Source organism: Mustela lutreola, chromosome 1 (genome assembly GCF_030435805.1).
Source record: "Mustela lutreola isolate mMusLut2 chromosome 1, mMusLut2.pri, whole genome shotgun sequence".
Classification (NCBI taxonomy): Eukaryota; Metazoa; Chordata; class Mammalia; order Carnivora; family Mustelidae; genus Mustela; species Mustela lutreola.
Window position 1 is genome coordinate 52,389,262 of NC_081290.1, and position 20,714 is coordinate 52,409,975.

The 20,714-nt window shown below is 37.9% G+C and overlaps 1 protein-coding gene across 3 annotated transcripts in view; it reads left to right on the plus strand.

Annotated features, from left to right (window-relative positions):
• Nucleotides 1–20,714, plus strand: part of KCNIP4 (potassium voltage-gated channel interacting protein 4) — a 524,826-nt gene that overhangs the window by 491,627 nt on the left and 12,485 nt on the right. For all 3 annotated transcript variants that reach the window (XM_059164750.1, XM_059164741.1, XM_059164760.1), the window contains exons 3-4: nt 541–610; nt 8,590–8,660. In XM_059164750.1, coding sequence (XP_059020733.1) covers nt 541–610; nt 8,590–8,660 — 141 coding nt within the window. The remainder of the gene's footprint in view (nt 1–540; nt 611–8,589; nt 8,661–20,714) is intronic.

Below are 20,714 nucleotides of genomic sequence, written 5' to 3' on the forward strand. Positions count from 1 at the left end.
ATCTCACTGAAGGTCACCTGTCACAAACTATTATGCACTCCTGAACACACTGTGAACAGAAATTAGGAACTATTCCTCCTTGGACCACTCCCACATGGAGCATACCATTTTCTCACTGAACTAAAGGTACTGTGGGTCCAGCAAATTACCAGAGAAACATGGCACCAAGATTCAGCAAAGAGCATATCATAATCATCCTGTGATACCATTCCTGTATGAAAAACAATGTAATTTCCTCTTACTTTGTTGATAATAAACATTTGTATCCTTAAAAGCAATGGTGTGTTTTTTCATGTGTCAGCACGGCTTTAATATTGATAATATGTGAAGATGTTTACATCTGTAATGTTTTTTTCATTCTGTGGGACCTGGAACAAAGAAGAGTTTATTGTGTGCTTTTATTCCCTTTGAAAAATGGATGGATATTTCACTTTCCCCGGTGCAGCTTTGCGCAGTAGACAGTTTCGTTTCAAAATGTGCAAAAAAAAAATCAGTTTTATGAACACTTTGCTCATATTGCTTCTCTACCACTTTCTTTAGGAATGTCCCAGTGGTGTTGTTAATGAAGAAACCTTCAAAGAGATTTACTCACAGTTCTTTCCACAGGGAGGTAAGTGAAAATGTGGACTTGTTAACATACTCTCCATTAGAATTATGCTTGCAATCTTGAATTGGGCTTTATCTTTTATGGCATGAGCCTACATTCTTAATTGCTATGTAAAAGAATTAATACACAGCATGAGAGTGTGTATAATTTCCAATGTATCATAAAAATGAGCACCTTACAAATGATCAGATAGCCAGGATTTTTCCTTCAGCTGAATGCAAGAAACTATATTACTGTGTATCCCATACTATGGCTCTCAAACACACAGCACATTTGGGCGGCAATGGTTCAGTCCAGGATATGCTACAAAGCTCTTCAGCATGTACTGTAGGTATTATTAGATTCTTCCCACTCTCAAATTAGGACAAATATAATTATCCTCAATTTTCAGATGCGAAATTTGGGCTTTAGAGAAATTAAATGGTTTGCTCAGGGTCACACATCCATTAATGGGTGGATAATGGCTTAGAACCTAGATCTTTGTAGAGCCTTACCTAGTGTTCTTTCTGCTCTTTCTCTTTTAGGACCTCTTGTTATCCCCTCCCCCCCACATCTGAGAAAGTTAATACCACTCTGAATATTAATTTAATTGGAAAGGAAACAAAGAAGGCGTGATGATAACACATACCTGTTGGAGATGAGTGAAGAGATCATTTGATTTGCCCCTAGGCCTTATAAGTTCTCTTTCATTCAACAGGAAGCCCAGCTCAAACAGAATCTACTGTGTATCCAGCTGTGTGTTACGTGCTGATAATGAAAGGGGAAGAAGATATGGTACCGGCCCAAAAGAACATTCCAGTTTAGTGCCGCAGATGGGCAATGTCCAAATAAGGCATTAAGTGCGAAGATAGGGGTTTAAATCACAGCATGTATGAGAGCACTATGCAGGCACAACAGGGCGAACATAAAAAGGAAGCCACCCAGACTAACCAACCTGAGCTGTGGTAGCAGCCATTCCTGAGGCATCCAGTATGTCCCTGGCCCTGGCACGCACTACCCCTCACCTCCCAACTATCTTAGCTGTGACTCTCCTTTTTTAATAAATACCGAAATCAAGATGCAGAGACGCTCACTATTTCCTTATCATCCTCTTTGACTGTTTCCTGTGTAAAGGAGCCCCCATCCTCTCACACCAAAGTAACCGCAATCGTTTCTAAGCTAGTCTCTGCTTCCAACCCTTCCCCACTCCTGCAGCACGTTTTTTCTCTCAATAGGAGCCAGAGTAATCCTGTTCAGTGAAAGCCAGCTCCTGTCACTGCTCTACTCAGAACCTTCCTTTCCATCAGAGTCTGAACCACACCTGCTAGTGACCTGTAAGCTGTGATCCCTGTTCCCTCTCTGTCTTGTCCTCTCCCCGCTCCTACCTTGCCCCTTTGGCTCTCTATGTTCCGGCCACACCCGCTTCCTTCTAATTCCGCAGGCACAGCTGTTGGGCTACTGTTAGGACTTTTGAACCTGTTATTCCCTCTGTCTGGGATTCTTCTCTCCCAAATAACCATCTCAGTATCCAACCACCTTCATTCCTATTCAGATGCCACTATCTCAGCAAGGCTTTCCTGGCCACCCTATCTTAAACCACAACCCCTTGGACTCCCCATGCCAACTTTACGTTTCTCTTTAGCACTCAAGAGCACCTACTAATACATGTTTTACCTCTTCTGTTGTTGCTTATTGTCTCTTTCCTCACTAAAATGTCTTCTCCCAGGGATGGAAGGGTTTTGTGCATTGTTCATTGCTGTGAGCACAGGTGGTAGAAAAGTCACTGACCAGTCATCAGACTTGATCGTACCGTGTAAATGAGTGAAAGCAGGAAGGAATGAATGGCATAGCTTCACATGTTGGCTGGGACAGTACAATGGAATCATCTCTACAAAAGGCATTTTGAAATTATACAACACTTAAATATTAGTTTCAGACAAAAATTAACTTCTCTTTTGGTTTTTGATCCATTTGGTTTTAGATATTTCAATGGGTTGAAGACAATTCTGTGTGTGAATTGTCAAAATAGACATTTTCATTTGCTATGACTGTTAAAAGGAATTAAATTAAAAAGAATTCTTTTGCAAGAATTAAATTCTTAAAAAAAAAAGAATTAAATTCTTGTAAAAGAATTAAATTAGAATTCTGAGAAAACACAAGGTGACCCCTTATTACATGAATTTGGATATATCATGGGTGACAATTCCCACCCACCCCATCTCATTACTAACAGTTCACAGACAGCTCTTGGTCATAGGGCCTGATGCCCAGATGTAATAGGTCCATTGTCTGCCTTAAGAAAGAATTTGGAATATCATTTGATTAACTTGTCTATTTCTAAATTATTGAAAAAACTTGGCATTTCTGAAGAAAAATCATGTTTACATTATAGCTAAGTATCTGTCAGCATATTGATAAACAATAATATCAAAGCATCTAGCACAAATGGAAGTCTTTAAGTTATTTTTTTATTATCTCAAGTGAAAGTTATTGCATGCTAGAAATGGGATACAGCTCCACATTAAAAATTTATCTTTATTTGAAAAAGAACATTTTGGCATTACAGAATATCTACTTAAGCACAATCTTTTGCAAATGATTCTTGTTGCAAAATCTAACGGGATTCGAGAGGAAAAAATCACTTTTGCTTTCTTAAAAATTCTTTGATTATTCATGTTAATTGAATGGATAAATCTAAAAGTACCAGGCACTATTGAAAGAAATGATATATTTTAAAGAAAAATGACTAGCAATTTAAAAAATTAATATTGCACATGCAAATTGTATCTTGCACATGCAAATTGTATCTTGCAGTGCAGCTGGAAAGGGGAATAGGTCCTATGGAAGGACAGAATCTCCGATGAGAGGCAAATTCATGTCATGGTCATCCTCGCGCTTTTATGGAACCATTTATTTAAGTCTGAAAGCAACAGGTTTCTCATTAAGAGCACGAACAATGATGGGTCCATAAATCATCACATCTCCCCATTTCCTGTAGGAAAAGACTTTGTCTTCTCTACAGAACCTCCTGCAATTTGTAACGTGTCAGGCTCTTCATTTTCTCTACTGCTTCATCAGATGGTTTACCAAGCACAACCTGTTTGGTGTTCTGGATGTCAGCACAAGAGGTGTGACCAGAAGCATCTGGTTTGTGAGGGTTAAGTATGCCTGCTGGAAAACCAGCCGAGAGGAAATGAATGGCTGGTTGGTGCCCTTCCTGGTATCATTATGGCAGTACTTTTTTAACTCCACGTACAGTGGAAGCTTTAGAGTGTACACTCTTAGTTCACTGACCATTTTAAAAGCTTATGAAAATTGCAGTTTCCTGAGCTCCTCTTGCTCATGTTGTAGGGATTCTGTACCTACTTTGCCTGTATGAGGCACTTGCTACCTATGGAAGGAACAGATGAATTAGCTCCATTCAGAAGACTAAGTCAACAAACGCCTATGGAACCATTACTGTGTGCAAGGCACTGGAGGCACTTGGACAGGGTCAAGGGCATGAAGATTTTTTTAGTAACACCAGACATAGAATATCCTTCTTGTCCTAGGACAGATTTCTGAGGATTTTCAGGGTGATTTATAGAGGACTTATCAAACAGAAACTATTATTCGTGTGTGTGAACCTCCCTTACCAGAGCAACAGTGTTTTGAATTATATATTCAAATGCATTAAACTAATTCTGTACCTTGGGCTTGAATTCAAGTGGAGTAGTGATTTGTGGTAGGAAGAAAAAAATCAGCCAGATTGATTTCAATCCACAGACCTGGATCATGATAATCAAGTACATTCTGAAATTTATGAATATAGATAGATTTTTCAATCAAGGGTTGGTATTATTGATGTGGGTTGGAATTAAATGGGTTAAAGTCATTGGACTAAGTTGGGTCCTGGGTTTGTGGATAGATTGTCACCATCAAATGGTGACTCAAATGGTACATTTCTGTGGGTCTCAGGTTGTTCTTCTGTAAATTGTGGAACAATACTTTTACAACATTTATAAAATGTGGAATAAAGGAGTCCTCAGTATTCCTTCCACTCTACACATGCTTTTTTTTTTTCTAGGAGCTGGTGTTGGAATGTCTTGATTTCATTAACAACTCTATCATTAACCAACTAGGTAATCTTAGCTAAGTCACTGAAGGTACCTGCAAAATTTTCCACCTTTGTTAAATGTAGATAAATAACTCAATGGTATCCAAGATTCCTTCTTGTCCTAAGCATCTATAAATGTTGTTCCCCAACTAAAAAAGTTCTACATTTAATTTTCTACTTCACATGTAAGATTCTAAGAAACTGAGGCAATCTCAGGATATCAAACTCAGGAACTGTATTTGCTAAGTTAAAGAAACATGGTCAAAGGAGACTTTCGGGTCATGTGGAGAGAAGAGAGATCGTTTTACCTTTTGAGCTCCCAACTATAATGAAATCTAGAATCCAGGATGCCTGTTATTCATTGTCATAGTAAATGTGTATTGAGTATCTAAGAAAAATAACCATCAGATGAAACCTGACCATAGATGCTTTTGTGGACACTTCGCCTTTACTTCATGTATCTATCTCTGTGCCTAGTCAGAGACTTCCAGTGCCTCAGCTCCTTCCTATTACCCAGTCAAAGCTCAGAACCTCACTCTCTTTCTTCAGAAACTTTCACAGTCTCCAGAAGCCTGTCATAAAAAATATGAACTCCAGCAGAAGCCACAATAACACTTCATGACATGATTCTACCAGTCTTTAGAATTGACATCAAATTAGAACTCCAATCTAGACACACCTCGACACACAATAGAGATTTCACAAAAAAACAGGAACCTTTTTAGGTAGAAATGTATTATATCTGTAAAAAAAATTACTCACATTTCTTTAAGGTGGTTGTCTGTGAAACAATAATTATAATAGATAATATTTATTGAACATTTAATATATGCTTAGGACATATATTAGACAATATTAGACATTTAATATATGTCTAAGCACTTTGTATATTAATATCTCATTTAATCTTTTCGGGATGGCCCTATGAAGTACATACTGGTGTTATCATTTTGTAGATGAGGAAACTGAGTCCCAGAGAGGTTAAACAACTTTCCCAAAGCCATGCAGTTGATGTTTGGTAGAGCTAAAATTCAAACCCAGGCAGTTCAACTTCACTACACTAATGACAACTGCTGTCTGCACACTATAACTGGGCTGGAAAACTGGTTTAACTTCCAGGGGACTTGCCAAGATATGTTTATAGGAACAAGGAATCCTCTACACTACATCAGGGCAAACCTTGAGAGTATCTGTCCCATGTGTCAAGCTTTAAAGCGAGAGTGACCCCATTTATGAAGAAAACTAATTACTGTATGTTCATGTTAGCTTACTTTCTTTTAATTTTAAAAAAATTGCCAACATTGTTTGTTCTGAGCCATTATTCATGTTGAATCCTGCTTGCAAAGGTAAAGGCCTGTACCCTGATTGTCTAAATAGGATACCAAGAGACCTACTTAATGGAAGCTCATTATAAAATATGCAAAATCTCTTTTTTTCTCCCTCGGAATATAAGTTTAACATAACGCCTGTCAACTCCTATCACCATAGGGCACTAAATAGTTCAAGAAGTCTGTGTAACAGCACCGTTGAGAGCAAAACAACTTTGTGAATAGAAACAGGCTGCCAATTCTTGACAACTCTGTAATGGTACTTCCAAGAACAGTACAAAATCGATTATAACCAAATCCCTAGTAATAACCTATATTCAAAAGTATTTATTTCTGCAACTCATCGATACTATGTGGACATTCACTCAAGATACAATTACAGGACATATTATTTAGACCCAACTGTGGTCCCTGGTTAGTTCACAGACAGCAGTGTTAATATCTCTTATGTTTAAAAACAAGCGGTTTCATACAGCGTATTTAAAGGTGAGAGGTAAAAGACAATGCCACCGTCATTTTGAGAAACTGAGTGTGCAGTCTACCTTATAAAATATATGGTCTCCAATAGCATTTACCACTGGGGTAGAGCATTCAGGAAAAACCATCCACAAGTGGGCCTTGGGTGCTTGAGAGCTGGGAGGGAAGTTTCTATGACCTCTGACCTCCCTTATTTGGGAAGGGCAATCCTCCCCTCCTGCTACTGTGACTTAGTTTCTTGACAGCCTTTAAAAAAGCAATTTATAAAGTAAAAGGTGAATAAGAAGTTTTGTTCAATCCCAATAAAAAATAAAGGTTAAAAGTTATAAAATAGAAAAGATGAAATTTTAAACAGAAGATAAAAGGCTGGAGCCAATGAGCTAAAAGGTTACTTTTTTTTTTCTAATATAAAAAAGGTTAAGGTATAAGGCTGAAACCATGAGATGAAACATCTAAAATAATCAAGTAAATTTGATTAAGGGTCAAGAACAGAAGCACTGAAAAATGAAAACTGCACTGAGAGAAGAAAACAGCAAGAAAAAAAATATACTTTTGGGGCATCTGGGTGGCTCAGTGGGTTGAACTTCTACCTTGGGCTCAGGTCATGATCCCAGGGTCCTGGGATCGAGGCCCCCATCAGGCTCTCTGCTCAGCAGGGAGCCGCTTCCCCCCTCTCTCTCTGTCTGCCTCTCTGCCTGCTTGTAATCTCTCTCTTTCTCTGTCAAATAAATAAAATAAAATCTTTAAAGAAAAGAAAAAATATACTTCTAACATGAAAAAGCAGAAAGCTCAGAGATGAAGAGAGGCCACAGAGAAAAGGAGAAGAAGAAAAACGGGAAAACCCATCAAAAGCAAGCTCAGTGGAAGCATTGGATCTCAGATATACTCCAGAGTTCTCAGGCAGCATTGTGAGGTGCTAGGGACAGAGAGCCCTGTCCCAAAATGCCCACGGTTACCTGAACCGTGAATCCCACCCAAGGCCCAGGGGCCCTCAGGACCCCACACTCTTACCATGGCCACAGAAACTTCTCAAGTCACTCCTGTCCTCAGTTCATCAGGCCACTTCACTGGCTGTGGGCTAGCCTGGTTTTCCAGTCAGAAGGACTCCGTTTTATCCTGCTCTACTCCTAATTGACTCTGTTACTCTAGGCAAGTTTCCTAAGCTCTCTGAGTCCCTAGCTTTATCTGAGTTGTAAAAATGACAAACAATTCATAATCACAAAACTAAAAACGCCAATTCATGTGTGTCTCACTATTAGTATTGTTTTTAATTAATTTATTTATTGGAGAGAGCAAGAGAGCAGGGGAGGGGCAGGGAGAGAGGGAGACTGAGAGAACCTCAAGCAGACTCCCCGATGAGTTCCAAGCACACCTGGGTGCTTGACCCTGAGACCACCACGAGAGCCGAAATCAAGAGTCAGATGCTCAAACGACTGAGCCACCGGGCACCCCTCTCCCTTAGTATTTTTATTACTTTACTTGTAGAGACAGCCCCTGCCAAGCACCAAACAATTTCCACATGCGTCTCACTTATTCCTCACACCCACCTATGGTACCATTACTCATCTCAGCACCAGAAACACCACCCAAGTGCTCAGAGCATTTCTAGCCACAACCTTACAGAGAATGTGTATCATCAATGGCCTCTGTGTGAGGAGCTCACTCTCAGGAATCTCAAATTACAATCCTCTCCAGAACGAAGGTGCACAGCCAGAAAGAAAGCATAAGTACAGGAGATGGAGTAAATTTTCCTAAATAAGAGGAGGCTTCCGTGTGCTGTGCCAGTCTTCAGTAGGATATTGAAATGTTGCTTTAGGGACACCTAGGTGGCTCAGTCTTTAAGTTCTGCCTTTGGCTCAGGTCATGATCCCAGGGTCCTGGGATTGAGCCCTGCCTCAGGGTCTCTGCTTAGCAGGAAGCCTGCTTCTCTCTCTCCCACTCCCCCTGCTTGTATTTCCTCTCTTGCTGTGTCTCTCCCTGTCAAATAAAATAAAAGAAGGAAGGAAGGAAGGAAAGAAAGAAAGAGAGAGAGAAAGAAAGGAAAGAAGGAAGGAAAAGCAAAGCAATGCTGCTTTAATGATACTCCCTTTCCAACATTTCAGACTCAACAACATACGCGCACTTTCTGTTTAATGCATTTGATACGGACCACAATGGAGCTGTGAGTTTTGAGGTGAGTCTTAAACCGTTTTTTAATATATGATTTGACTTTAGACACATGGGAAGAAATTTAGACTATTTACAAGGAAAATCTGAGTTGGTAGTTTGATAACGTTTTTTTTCTTTTTGAGACTTTTATTCTTTATTATTATTGCTATTGTTATTATTATAGATCACTGAGCATGAGAGCTACCTTAACAGAATTGTGTGTATTACAATGTTGTTGACTATAAGTACAATGCTGTACAGCACATCTCTAGAGTTTATTCCTTTTCCTTAACTTAAGTTTTATGCATCATGGGTCACTGCTCATACCCCCTGCTCCAGCCGCAACTGGACTCTAGGATTTTGATTATTTAGATACTTCCTGTCGGTGGAATCACGCAGTATTTGTCTCTCTGTGATGGCTCAGTATGCCCTCAGTTTCATTCATGTTGCTGCATATTGCAAATAATCTTTTTCTTTTTAAAAATAAATAGTATATTCCATTATGTGTGTAAACCACATTTTCTTTATCCATTCATTCGTCTCTGGACATTTATGCTGTTTCCACAACTTAGCTGTTGTGAACAGAGCTATAATGAATATGGAAGTCTAATATCTCTTTGAGATCTTGATTTCAATACCTCTGGATAAATATCCAGAAGTGAGATTACCGAATCACATGGTATTTTTATTTTTAATTATTTGAGGAAGCTCCCTACTGTTTTCCATATAGTAGCTGCACAGCTATGATTCCCACCGACAGTGTGCAATTGTTCCAATTTACTCACATCCTCAACACTTATCTTATATTTGTTGGATAATAGCCATCCTGATGGATTGAGGTGCTATCTTATTGTGGTTTTTATTTGTATTTCCCTGAAGACTGGGGATGTTGAGCATTTTTTTCATATACCTGGTGGCCGTTTGGATATATTCAGAGTAATGCACATTCAAGTCCTCAGCTTATGTTTTTTTTTTTTTTTTTTTTTTTTTTTTTTTTTGGTGCAAAAGGTGATTTTTTTTTTTTATAAACATATATTTTTATCCCCAGGGGTACAGGTCTGTGAATCACCAGGTTTACACACTTCACAGCACTCACCAAAGCACATACCCTCCCCAATGTCCATAATCCCACCCCCTTCTCCCTAACCCCCTCCCCCCAGCAACCCTCAGTTTGTTTTGTGAGATTAAGAGTCACTTATGGTTTGTCTCCCTCCCTATCCCATCTTGTTTCATTTATTCTTCTCCTACCCACTTAAGCCCCCATATCTAACAACCCAATTAAAACATAAGCTGAGAATTGTCATAGAGTTCAGAATGACAATTCTCAGCTTATGTTTTAATTGGGTTGTTAGATATTTACTATTGAGATGAAGGACTTTCTTATATATTTTGGAGATAACCCTTTATCAGATACATGGTTTCCAAATATTTCCTCCCATTTTGTAGGTTGCTTTTTCACTCCACTGATTATCCTTTCTTGCTCAGAAGCTTTTAATTTAGCACTTGCTTATTTACTCTTTGTTGCCTCTGCTTTTGGAATCATATCATGAAATCATTGCGAAGACCAATACCATGAAGTTTTCCCCCTCAGGTTTACTTTTAGGAACTTTATGATTTCAGGTCTTATGTTTAAGTCTTTAATCTATGTTGAATTGATAATTGTATACAGGATAAGGTTAGGATGGAATTTCAATCTTTTGGGTGTGGTGATCCAGTTTTCCTAATACAATTTGTTGAAGAGACCATCCCTTCCCTTTCCCATTGTGTATTCTTGACATCCTTGTCAAAGATCACTTGACCATATATGTATGGATTTACTTCTAAGCTTCCTATTTTGTACCATTGGTCTCGATGTCTGTCTCTATGCCAGCAGCGTAGTGTTTGGATTACTATAGCTTTGTAATATACTTTGAAATCAGGAATCAGGATGCCTCTAGCCCTATTCTTTCTTAAGTATTGATTTGAATGTTTGTGGTCTTTTGTGGTCCCATATGAATTTTTTTCTACTTGTAGAAAATACCACTTGGGACTTTGATAGGGTTGTAGTGAATCTGCAGATAGGTTTGGGTGGTATGAATACTTTAACAATATTAAGCCTTACAACTCATGAACTTACTGTTTGTGTCTTCTTTGATTTCTTTCATCAGTGCTTTGCATTTTTTAGTACTCAAGCTTTTCACCTCTTTAGTTAAATTTATTCCCAGTTTTTTATTCTACTCTTTTTGATGCTATTGTCAATGGGATCAGTTTCCTAGTTTTCTTCTCAGATAATTCATTGTTGGTGTATATTTGTATGTGATTTTGTATTTTGCAACTTTACTGAATTTATTAGTTCTAACAGTTTTTTGGTATAATTGTTAGAATTTTTTTATATATAATATCATTACACCTGATTTATCTTTCTTGCCTAATTTCTCTGGCTAGGAATTCCAGTATTCTGTTGAATAAAAGTGGCAATATTGAACGTCCTTGCCTTGCTCCTGATTTCACAGGGAAATCTTTCAGTTTTTCATCATTAAGCATGTTGTTAACTGTGGGCTGGTCATATATGGCTTTCATTATGTGAAGATGCTTTCCTTCTATTCTTAGTTTGTTGAGAGTTTTTATCATGAATAAGAGTTCAACTTTGTCAAATGCTTTTTCTGCATCTATTGAGATGATCATGTGATTTTTCTTCTTTATTCTGTTAATGTGGGATATCACATTAATTGATTTTTATATGTTGAGCCATCTTTCCATCAAAGGAATAAGGATACTTGGTTATGTTGTATGATCATTTTAATGGGTTGTTAGAATTTTCCGGGATTTTGTTGAGGATTTTGGATGTATATTTATCAATAATATTAGTCTGTAGTTTTCTTTCCTTGTGATACCTTCATCTGGTTTTGGTTCCAGGGTACTGCTGACCTCATAAATGAGTATGGAAATATACCTTCCTCTGCAATTGTTTGGAAGAGTTTGAAAAGGATTGGTATTAGTTCCTTAAATGTTTGGCAGAATTTACCAGTGAAGCCACGTGGTCCTGCTTTTTTTGTTGAGAGATTTTTTTGATTACTGATTCAATCTCCTCATTATAGGTCTGTTCAGACTTTCTATTTCTTTATGTTTCAGTCTTGGTAAGTTGTGTTTCTAGAAATTTATCCACTTTTTTTCTAGGCTATTCAGTCCATTGGAGTAGAATTGTTCATAATAGTATCAGGATTCTTTTGATTTCTATGGCACCAGTTGCAATGTTTCTTCTTTCACTTCTGGTTGTCTTATTAATTTGAGTATTTTCTTTTTGTTCTTAGTCTAGCTAAGAGTTTGTCAATTTTGTTTATCTTTACAATCCCTTCATTCAGAAGCACTGGTGAAAATGTGGACTCGCAATTGGCATCTGAATTAGGGGAGGGCAGTCTTGTAGGACTGAGCCCTTAACCTGTAGGATCTGGCTGTATCTCCAGGTAGAAAAGGTCAGAGTTGAGTTAAATTATAGGACACCCAGTTGGTGTCAAAGAATTGCTTGGTTGTGTGGGGCAATTATACACACACACACACACACACACACACACACACACACTTCATTGGAATTGGCTGCAGAATCATAAATATGTATTATGTATAAGGGAAACAAGTAATTGGAGATGATTTACTTTGGGGGAGTAGAGGAAGGTGAATCTTATATGTGATCAGAAATTGCACTGAGTGACATGATAAGTGGCAGATGATGGAGTGGGATCAATAAGGAAAGGTAATGATAGGGCTGTATCAAGGAAGCATGCCCATGAATTGATGGAAAAGATATGAAGGACAAGCACAAGCTAGTTAAGGGTAAGCACTCAGGATGGAAAGCAGTGGAGAGTGAGTCAGAGGCAGAGGTTGGGAATGAAGAGAAAGCTTTTATAAATCACCTAGAAGTTAGAATACAAAGGAAAAAGGCCAAAAAGTAAGACTGGATGAGGAGGCAGAGTCCAGCTCCTGACCACTTAAGGCAGGATGATAAGGAGGCTGGATTCTCTTGCGGGAGGTGAGGAGTCCTTACGGAATTTTCAGCAGGAGAGTCATGGGATCAGGACTATGTTACTAGAAACAAGAAGTTTATTTAACAGCTATGTATTCCAAGAATTCTAACAGGAGCTAACTTAAACCCAAACTATAATTGAGGCATTGGTGATGAGAAGGAGAAGATGAGCTTAAGAGATATTAAAATTAAGTTGATAGACTTATTTCTCAACAAATTTTTCAAATTTGCCATGTTTCAAAGGGGGGAAGTCCAAGACAGCATCGCTGGCTATGTAGGAACAAGGACATTGAGGAATCAGGATGAGAGAAGAAAGCATTGCCTTCCAGGCTGTCAGTCAGTGTCCCCAGGAGCAGGGTTCCCAGGGAAGCAAAGTGTCTCCTCGCATGTACTAAGTACTTCTGCAGACTGAGTGCACCTAAAATAAAGACTCTAGGCCAGGAAGCTCAACATGATATCTCTTATAATTAAACCATGAAAGAGCATGGCAGAGAGAAGAGTAGAAGCCAACAGTGACTGAGTAGAAGGTCCAGTAGACCAAGAAACTTGCAGTGGTAGAGGCAAATGCAGTTGGATTTGTCCTGGTTGTGGCAATAGCAATGGGGGACCTGTGGGAACATCACAGGTAACATCTGTAACATTTCCTCTGTGGATGGCAGTTTCAGATCACCCCATGATAATCTGGTCTTAGCATTTGCAGCACTTCAGCAACAAGATTAATTCCAGCACAGCCTTTGTGTAGCAATAACATTGAAGTCAATGGTCCCAGTTCACCTAATGAAATCTTTAATAGCTAGTTTGCAAAAATCGAATAGGGTAAAAAATACTAATGATTCCATTACTTGAAATTACTTATGTATCAGAAATGTCCCATCAATTACCTATAACACATTGTATCCAATTTCAGCATGTAAATTTAGTCTGGTGTTAATGATATGGGACCAGGCATAACATTGCTATTACAATATTTATGTAAAATGTTGGTAATTGTGATGAACATTGATTATAATTTGGGAAATTAGTTGTAATGACTATATATTATAAGCATGTTAGTAATATGTCTTTTCTTTAAAAGCAAACTAATGGCTGAATTAATAAATGTTAAATCAAAATCAAAAATAACTCTAGGCTATCATAATTATTTTTCTAAATCGATTAGCTACCTGGAAAGTCTCTAGCAAACAGAAATGATTAGGCAATGAACACATTTTGAGTAACAGTAGCATCTTGGGAGGTATAACAGAGACCATTCTGATTCTACAATAAAGAGAAAGGGAAGTTTTCTACTTAATTTTCTTAAACCCAAAGGTGCAGAGTGAATAGGACAAGGGAACAAGGGAGTGTGGTGGTGCCTGTGTCTAGCTCTGACTGGGCCTAATCCCTTCCTTGCCATTTAGGGACGGTGAGACCCCGGGCTGAGAATTTAAACCCTCTAGGCCTTAGTATTCATCTGTAAAATATCAGCAAGCAAAGCTACTCCACAGGGGAATGAAAGACTGAAAAAGTACTAATGTTAGTAAAGGACTTGGCTCAGTGTCTCGCACCAAACACACACTCAATATTTATGAGGTTATTACACAGCAGTTATTACATAAGATATTTTTCTAACAAAGCCGATTAATAACGACATTGGTCATCTTGTTAAACACTTATGTATCATTGAATGTATTCATTCAAAGGCTAGATGATTGTCTATGATGCTATGAAAGGTAATTCTGCATCTCACCATATAAGAAGCACTTACCGTATGTCAGTCACTAATACTAATAAGTGTTTAAAAATAGTATTAGCTATATACCGTAATAATAACTAACTCTTGTTTAGAACTCATTTGAATTCATGAGTCAGGCAATTGTGCTGAGTACACTATATGTACCAGATGAGTTCATCTTCATAGGTACCACCATTAACTCAATTTTAGGTCATTATTAACTCATTTCTAGCAAATGAAGAAAGGGAATCATGAAGAGGTTTAGTAACCTGCCCAAGGTCACACGGCTAAAACGTAGGAGAGCCAGGATTCAAACTCAGACAGTCTGGCACTGGAATGCATCTCTTAGCAACTGTTATCCTGCCTGAGAGGTGTACATAGATCCCCAACCCCTCATCTGAAATCCTTTGAGCCAGCTGAGTTCTGTCATTCACAGCCTTCCAGATTTGGAGAGGTAATACCCTGTGTACATTATTCCATATTATTTAATATCTCTGGTAGGGCCTGCAGCATGCGATAATCAAATGTGTAATATTCATGCAGTGAAATAGGACACATGGTAAACATGGCAGGGACTGCTACTGATGACCTATGTCCAGGTGCTCTACTTGGTGATCTCACAAATAGGCCATAATCACAGCCTCTGGGGCAGTTAGGTGGATTCATGACTGAGATTTTACCAGTGAGGTGTGAGTGGAATGACCCCATCTCCTTCCACTCTCTTCCTATCTGTGGGGACCAGCTCACGTATTTCAGCTGGCCCTGCAACAAAGTAGAAGGAGCCTAGATCTCTGAATGACTACAAGAAACAGTGCACTCTCCCCATATCACTGTGTGCGAATGACAAGTAAGCGTAAATCGTACCGAGCCACTAAGCTTTGGAAGTATTGGTATAGTTGTTCGTGCCCTCTGATTAATACGATATAGACAGATCAGATGATATAACTCATACATAGACTGATAGATGACAGATAGAGAATTAGAAATACATTATAAATAGTTTTATGTCAGTTCACTTCAAGTATTGGCACCAATGAGGTTCACACTAAAGTTTACGAACCAGGATCGAACCCCAGCTCTAAGTCTCTAACTCCTATGCTTTTAACCAGAGGTCATTGAACTTCTCTAAACAGAGCCAAATATAAGTATTTTGGCTTTGGAGGTCATACAGTCTCTATTGTACCTACTCAATCCTGCTGTGGTAGCCACAAACATTCCCAATGTATATGAGCATCCCTGCGTTCCATATTGTTTTGTCTACAAAACAATATGTGCCGTATTTGACCCTTCAGGCCATAGTTTTCCAAATCCCATTCTTTTTTTTTTTTTTTTTTTTTTTCATCAGAGAGAGAGAGGGGGAGAGAGCGAGCACAGGCAGACAGAATGGCAGGCAGAGGCAGAGGGAGAAGCAGGCTCCCTGCTGAGCAAGGAGCCCGATGTGGGACTCGATCCCAGGACGCTGGGATCATGACCTGAGCCGAAGGCAACTGCTTAACCAACTGAGCCACCCAGGCGTCCCTCCAAATCCCATTCTTAACCATTTCAGTAGACTGTCTCCTTCTGGGGACCTGAGCCACAATGTTTGTTAGATGACATTTAAAATAGCATTCTATGATCTGATTACTGAATATTATCACCAACATTCACAATCCGCTTTCAGATCATTCCATCCACAAAAATCACTGATCACTGGCACAATTGCTGGTTACACGATCAGCTCTGAACCTTTACCACCACTTCAACAATTACCATCTGCCAAACATTATCACCATCAGGGCAACACATACCTCTGAGTAGGTCCCAAATTGAAAGTTTACTTAAATTATTGAGGCTGACTTAAAATAATGTTTTCTTTGGAACAGTTCTGGAATAGCTATACCTGTTTCCTACGGAGACTGATGATTTGCCATCAGAGCTACAGTTCAAAGCTTCAAGAAAACATCATTCACTGACAATCCAATTCATACTGAATAAAATATGAGTGGCACTGCTTGGAGATATTCTAAGGCTAAAAAGTAATCTCTCTGTCATTCATAGTGATGAGAAAATAATGTTTTCCTCCCAAATATCATTTATGGTTATGAGAAAACTTTCTTTCCAGGGATGAGTCAAATTAAACAGCTATTTTCAGGGTCCCTGGTGGCTCAGTTGGTTGAGCACCTGACTCTTGATTTTAGCTCAAGTCATGATCTCAGCCTCTTGAGATCAAGCCCCACATCAGAGTCTGCTTATCCTTCTCCTTCCCCTACCCCACTGCCTGCATGCTCTCTCTCTCTCAAAATAAATAAAATCTTTTAAAAAAATAAGTAAATAGCTATTTTCTTTTGAGATGTCAAACATCAGTGGGAATTATTTAGGCAGTGTTACCAATAGGTATGAAAATTCTGATTTTATCACATTTATTAATCATTAGGGTTTATCTTTCTCATATCTCTCAACACATACACACACACTTACACAACCTGTACACATAATTCTGTTCTTCTTGTCTAGTACCCATTCAAGGGAACTTTTGGAAGGAAAGTGAAAGGTAGGTTCAGAAGTCTTCTCATTTCATTTATACATTTAACAAATACTTATTGAGCATGACTACATGCCAAATACTCTCCAAAGTGCTGGCTGGGAATATAACAGTGAACAAATACACAAACCTCTGTCTTCGTGGAGCTTATATTCTCACATTTTCATAAAATCCAACTGTTTCACAGCTCAGTCAGTTGCCCTAGGCCCCACCCATACCTTTTTGTTGATTCCCAGGGAATATGACCAGGCCACATGTGTCCTGGTTTTTGCTTATCGTCCATCATTCTGGCCTACTCCTTCCCTGTAGTCTTGCCTCGTCTTGCATGGGGGTACCCAGCTCCTCCTGCATTCGCTTACCGCTTCCTGTCAGCCCCAAGGACGTATCTTTTAAATCCTTCATGGCACATGCTAGAATATAGGGTAACAGATTATTACAGGACAGACAAGAAAAGCATACAATAAATACCTTTCTCTGACAGACCACAGGTCAGATTCTTTTTTTTTTTATTTTTTTTTTAAATAACGGTGGTTTTCCTTTTTCATTTTAGACCAGGTTTACTTTCACAGAAAAATTTCAAAGGTGGTACAGACTGTTCTCATATACCTCACATCCAGTTTCCCTATTATTAATATCATACATTAAAATAGAATACTTGCTACATGTAATGAACTAATATTGATGCATTATTCACTAAAGTCCATGCTTTCTTCAGATTATCTTGGCTGTTACCTAATGTCCTTTCTTTGTCCCACCATTCTATGTAGGATACCATATTAAATTTAGCCACTAGGTCTCCTTAGGCTCCTCTCAGATGTGCAGTTCTTCAGATATTCCTTGTTTGTGATGACCTTGTCAATTTTGAGGAGTATGGGTCAGATGCTTTGTACATATTTGCTTGATTTTTTTCTCAAAATTAGCTGAGGGATACATGTTCTGGGGAGAAAGGCCAAAGAATTAAAGTTCCAAGTAAATTTTATCAACAAGAGGTATGGTTGTTGACTTATACCTTCCTTGGTCACTTATTAGAAGTAGGGTTGGTCATTCCTCTCTGGAAAGCTACTCTTTTTTACCTCTTTCCAAACCATACTCTTTGGAAGAAAGTTATTATGCACAGCCCATACTTTAGGATGGGGGAGTTACGTTCCACCTTATTGAGAGTAGAATATAATTTACGTAATTTATTTGGAATTCTTCTGCCTGGGATATTTGTCTCTTCTCCTCCATTTATGGATTTTTTCAATAAGACATTTATATCAGTATGGACTAATGGATATTTATTTTTTCTTTTGAATTATAATCCAGTAAACCTCTATGTATTTTGTTGCTGAAATTGTTACAGCTTGGCAACTGGGAGCTTTTTAAGTCGACTACTGTGTTCCTTCAACATACTCCTATCATTGTGCTTGTTTCTTCTCTTTTGTTGTGTTTTTTCATCACACTCTTAATTTCTGGCACTACAAGATGCTCCAGGCTCATCTTACATCTTCCCTGCCCCGGGCCTAAATTAGTCTCCAACATTAACATCCAGCCTCTAGGGAAGCTCCAGAAACCTCTTCTCATCTACAAAAACACATGCTTGTCAGTCACACACAGGATTCAAATCTAGATTCTACCACTTCTAGCTCTGATGCCTGGGGCAGGTTTCTCACTCTCTACACTGAATTTCTTCAATGTAAACTGGAAATAATCATGATACCTCATAAAATTGTTGTATGATTAAATGATGGGTTTAAAGACTCTTGAAAATTGCATGGCACATGGAAAATGCTCAGTTAATATTGGTGACCCTGGTTAACATCTCATCAGTCTCAGAGAGTTGATCTCTGTTAGTCTCACTGTTGCTGGACATGTAACTCTTGGGCTTCTTAGCTGATCTTAAAGCTTTCAGAGTCACACATATATTTGCATACTGACACACTTGTATTTAAGAAGTTAGGGCTATTTTCTAATTCATTTATGAAGTAATTTTATAACAAGAATTATGTATTCCTGGCATTCTTAATATTCTACAAGTGTTATGAGGAAGAAAATGAACTGCAAATCACTCTGAGTTACTATTACACATCACCCTACAATTATGTCCTACAGTAGCAAGAAAGAAGATATGGCCTGTGTTAATTTCATACTGTTCTGTATAGCCACAGCCCATTGCTTCAATTCTAGTCAAAATGAGGCCTGTGCTTTGAGTCCAGAGGTCTGGGTTTGATTTTTAGCTCCCTCCTCACTGACTTATGCCTTGGCTTGGTCACTTGATTTCTCTGAGCATCTCCTTATAATATAAAGACAGCAATACCTACTCTCTATGGTTGCATGAGGCCGACATGAAATAACATACAGAAATTGCCTAACACACGCCCCACAAACATCCATAAACTATAGTCATTATTACTATGAAATTTCAGTGTTCCCAGGACCTAGGATTTCTACTCCTTTCCTAAGGAAATAAGTCAAAATGATGGGAAACTGAAAACAATGTTTACACAGCATCACTTATAATAAAGAAAAAAAAATTTAATTCACTTACATAGCCACCAGTAGGAAATATGGTTAAGTAAATTACGATATATTCATATGACAAAGCAGTGTTTCAAACTCTATTTACAATCATTAGTAGGTGGTAAAATTAATTTAGAGATTAATGACAAGAATGGGTGAGTCTGGGGTGGGTATTAAGGAGGGCACGTATTTCATGGAGCACTGGGTGTGGTGCATAAACAATGAATCTTGGAACACTGAAAAAATAAAATAAAATTTTAAGAAAAGAATGTTTAAAAAATTAATAGAAGAGAAATAAGGACTTTCTAGTGTATATTTGTGTGTGTGTATGCTCTAGATTACCATTTAAAATGTAATTATTGTGGTTTGGGATCCAAAATGCTCAAAAACTACTGTGATAGTATCATTAGATTAAACCACATGAAATTACTATTCTTAACAAATATGATAAAAAAAATTAGCAATTTGGGACACTTGGGTGGCTCAGTTGGTTGAGCATCTGACTCTTGAACTCAGCTCAGGTTTTGAATCTCAGGATTATGACTTAAAGCCCCACATTGGGCTTTATGCTAGGAGTGGAACCCACTTAAAAAAAAAATCAGCAATATCGTAAGGTTCAACCTAATATGTAGTTATTTAAGTGATGTCACAATGACTTTTCAGTGAAATGGGAAAATGCTTGTTATTTTAAGTGAAATATACATTATTATACATATATATATTATACATACATACATATTATACATACATAAATATACATACATATTATACATATATACATTTTTGACCTTTATTCTAAATATAGTATGCTTAAAAATTGGTAAGATTTCAATTTGCATAAGTGATAGGATTACGTGTGATTGCAATTTCTTCAGTATCACTTTCTGTAATTTTTATGTAAATCAAGCATATTTATATATACATTTATGTATTTATATCATTTTTGTTTAAAAATTTATTAATGTTTAATGGCCTCTAGAGCCAAAGAAGTTTCCTCTAACTTGTCTATCATCACCTTTTAAGACACTAAATCACCTAAATAGACCATATTATAGATCAAATGAGGTAAGTATATTATCCCTCCTGCATGATAAAATCAGGCCACAAATCTTAGAAAATTTCCTTATTATTTTTTAGACATATTAATACCTGATGCAATCTTCAGGTACTACCTGAGATTGTGTCTTTCAAATACTTTTGAAAGGAGGCTCAACTACTGTGGAAGTTTAGCTCTAATCAGGGAGGTCATACCAGAGAAAATGAACCATCTTTAAAAATTTCAGAAAAATACATAAGCAAGAATAAAGTAAGAAATATACCAAACACATGCATGATTTTTCATACAGAA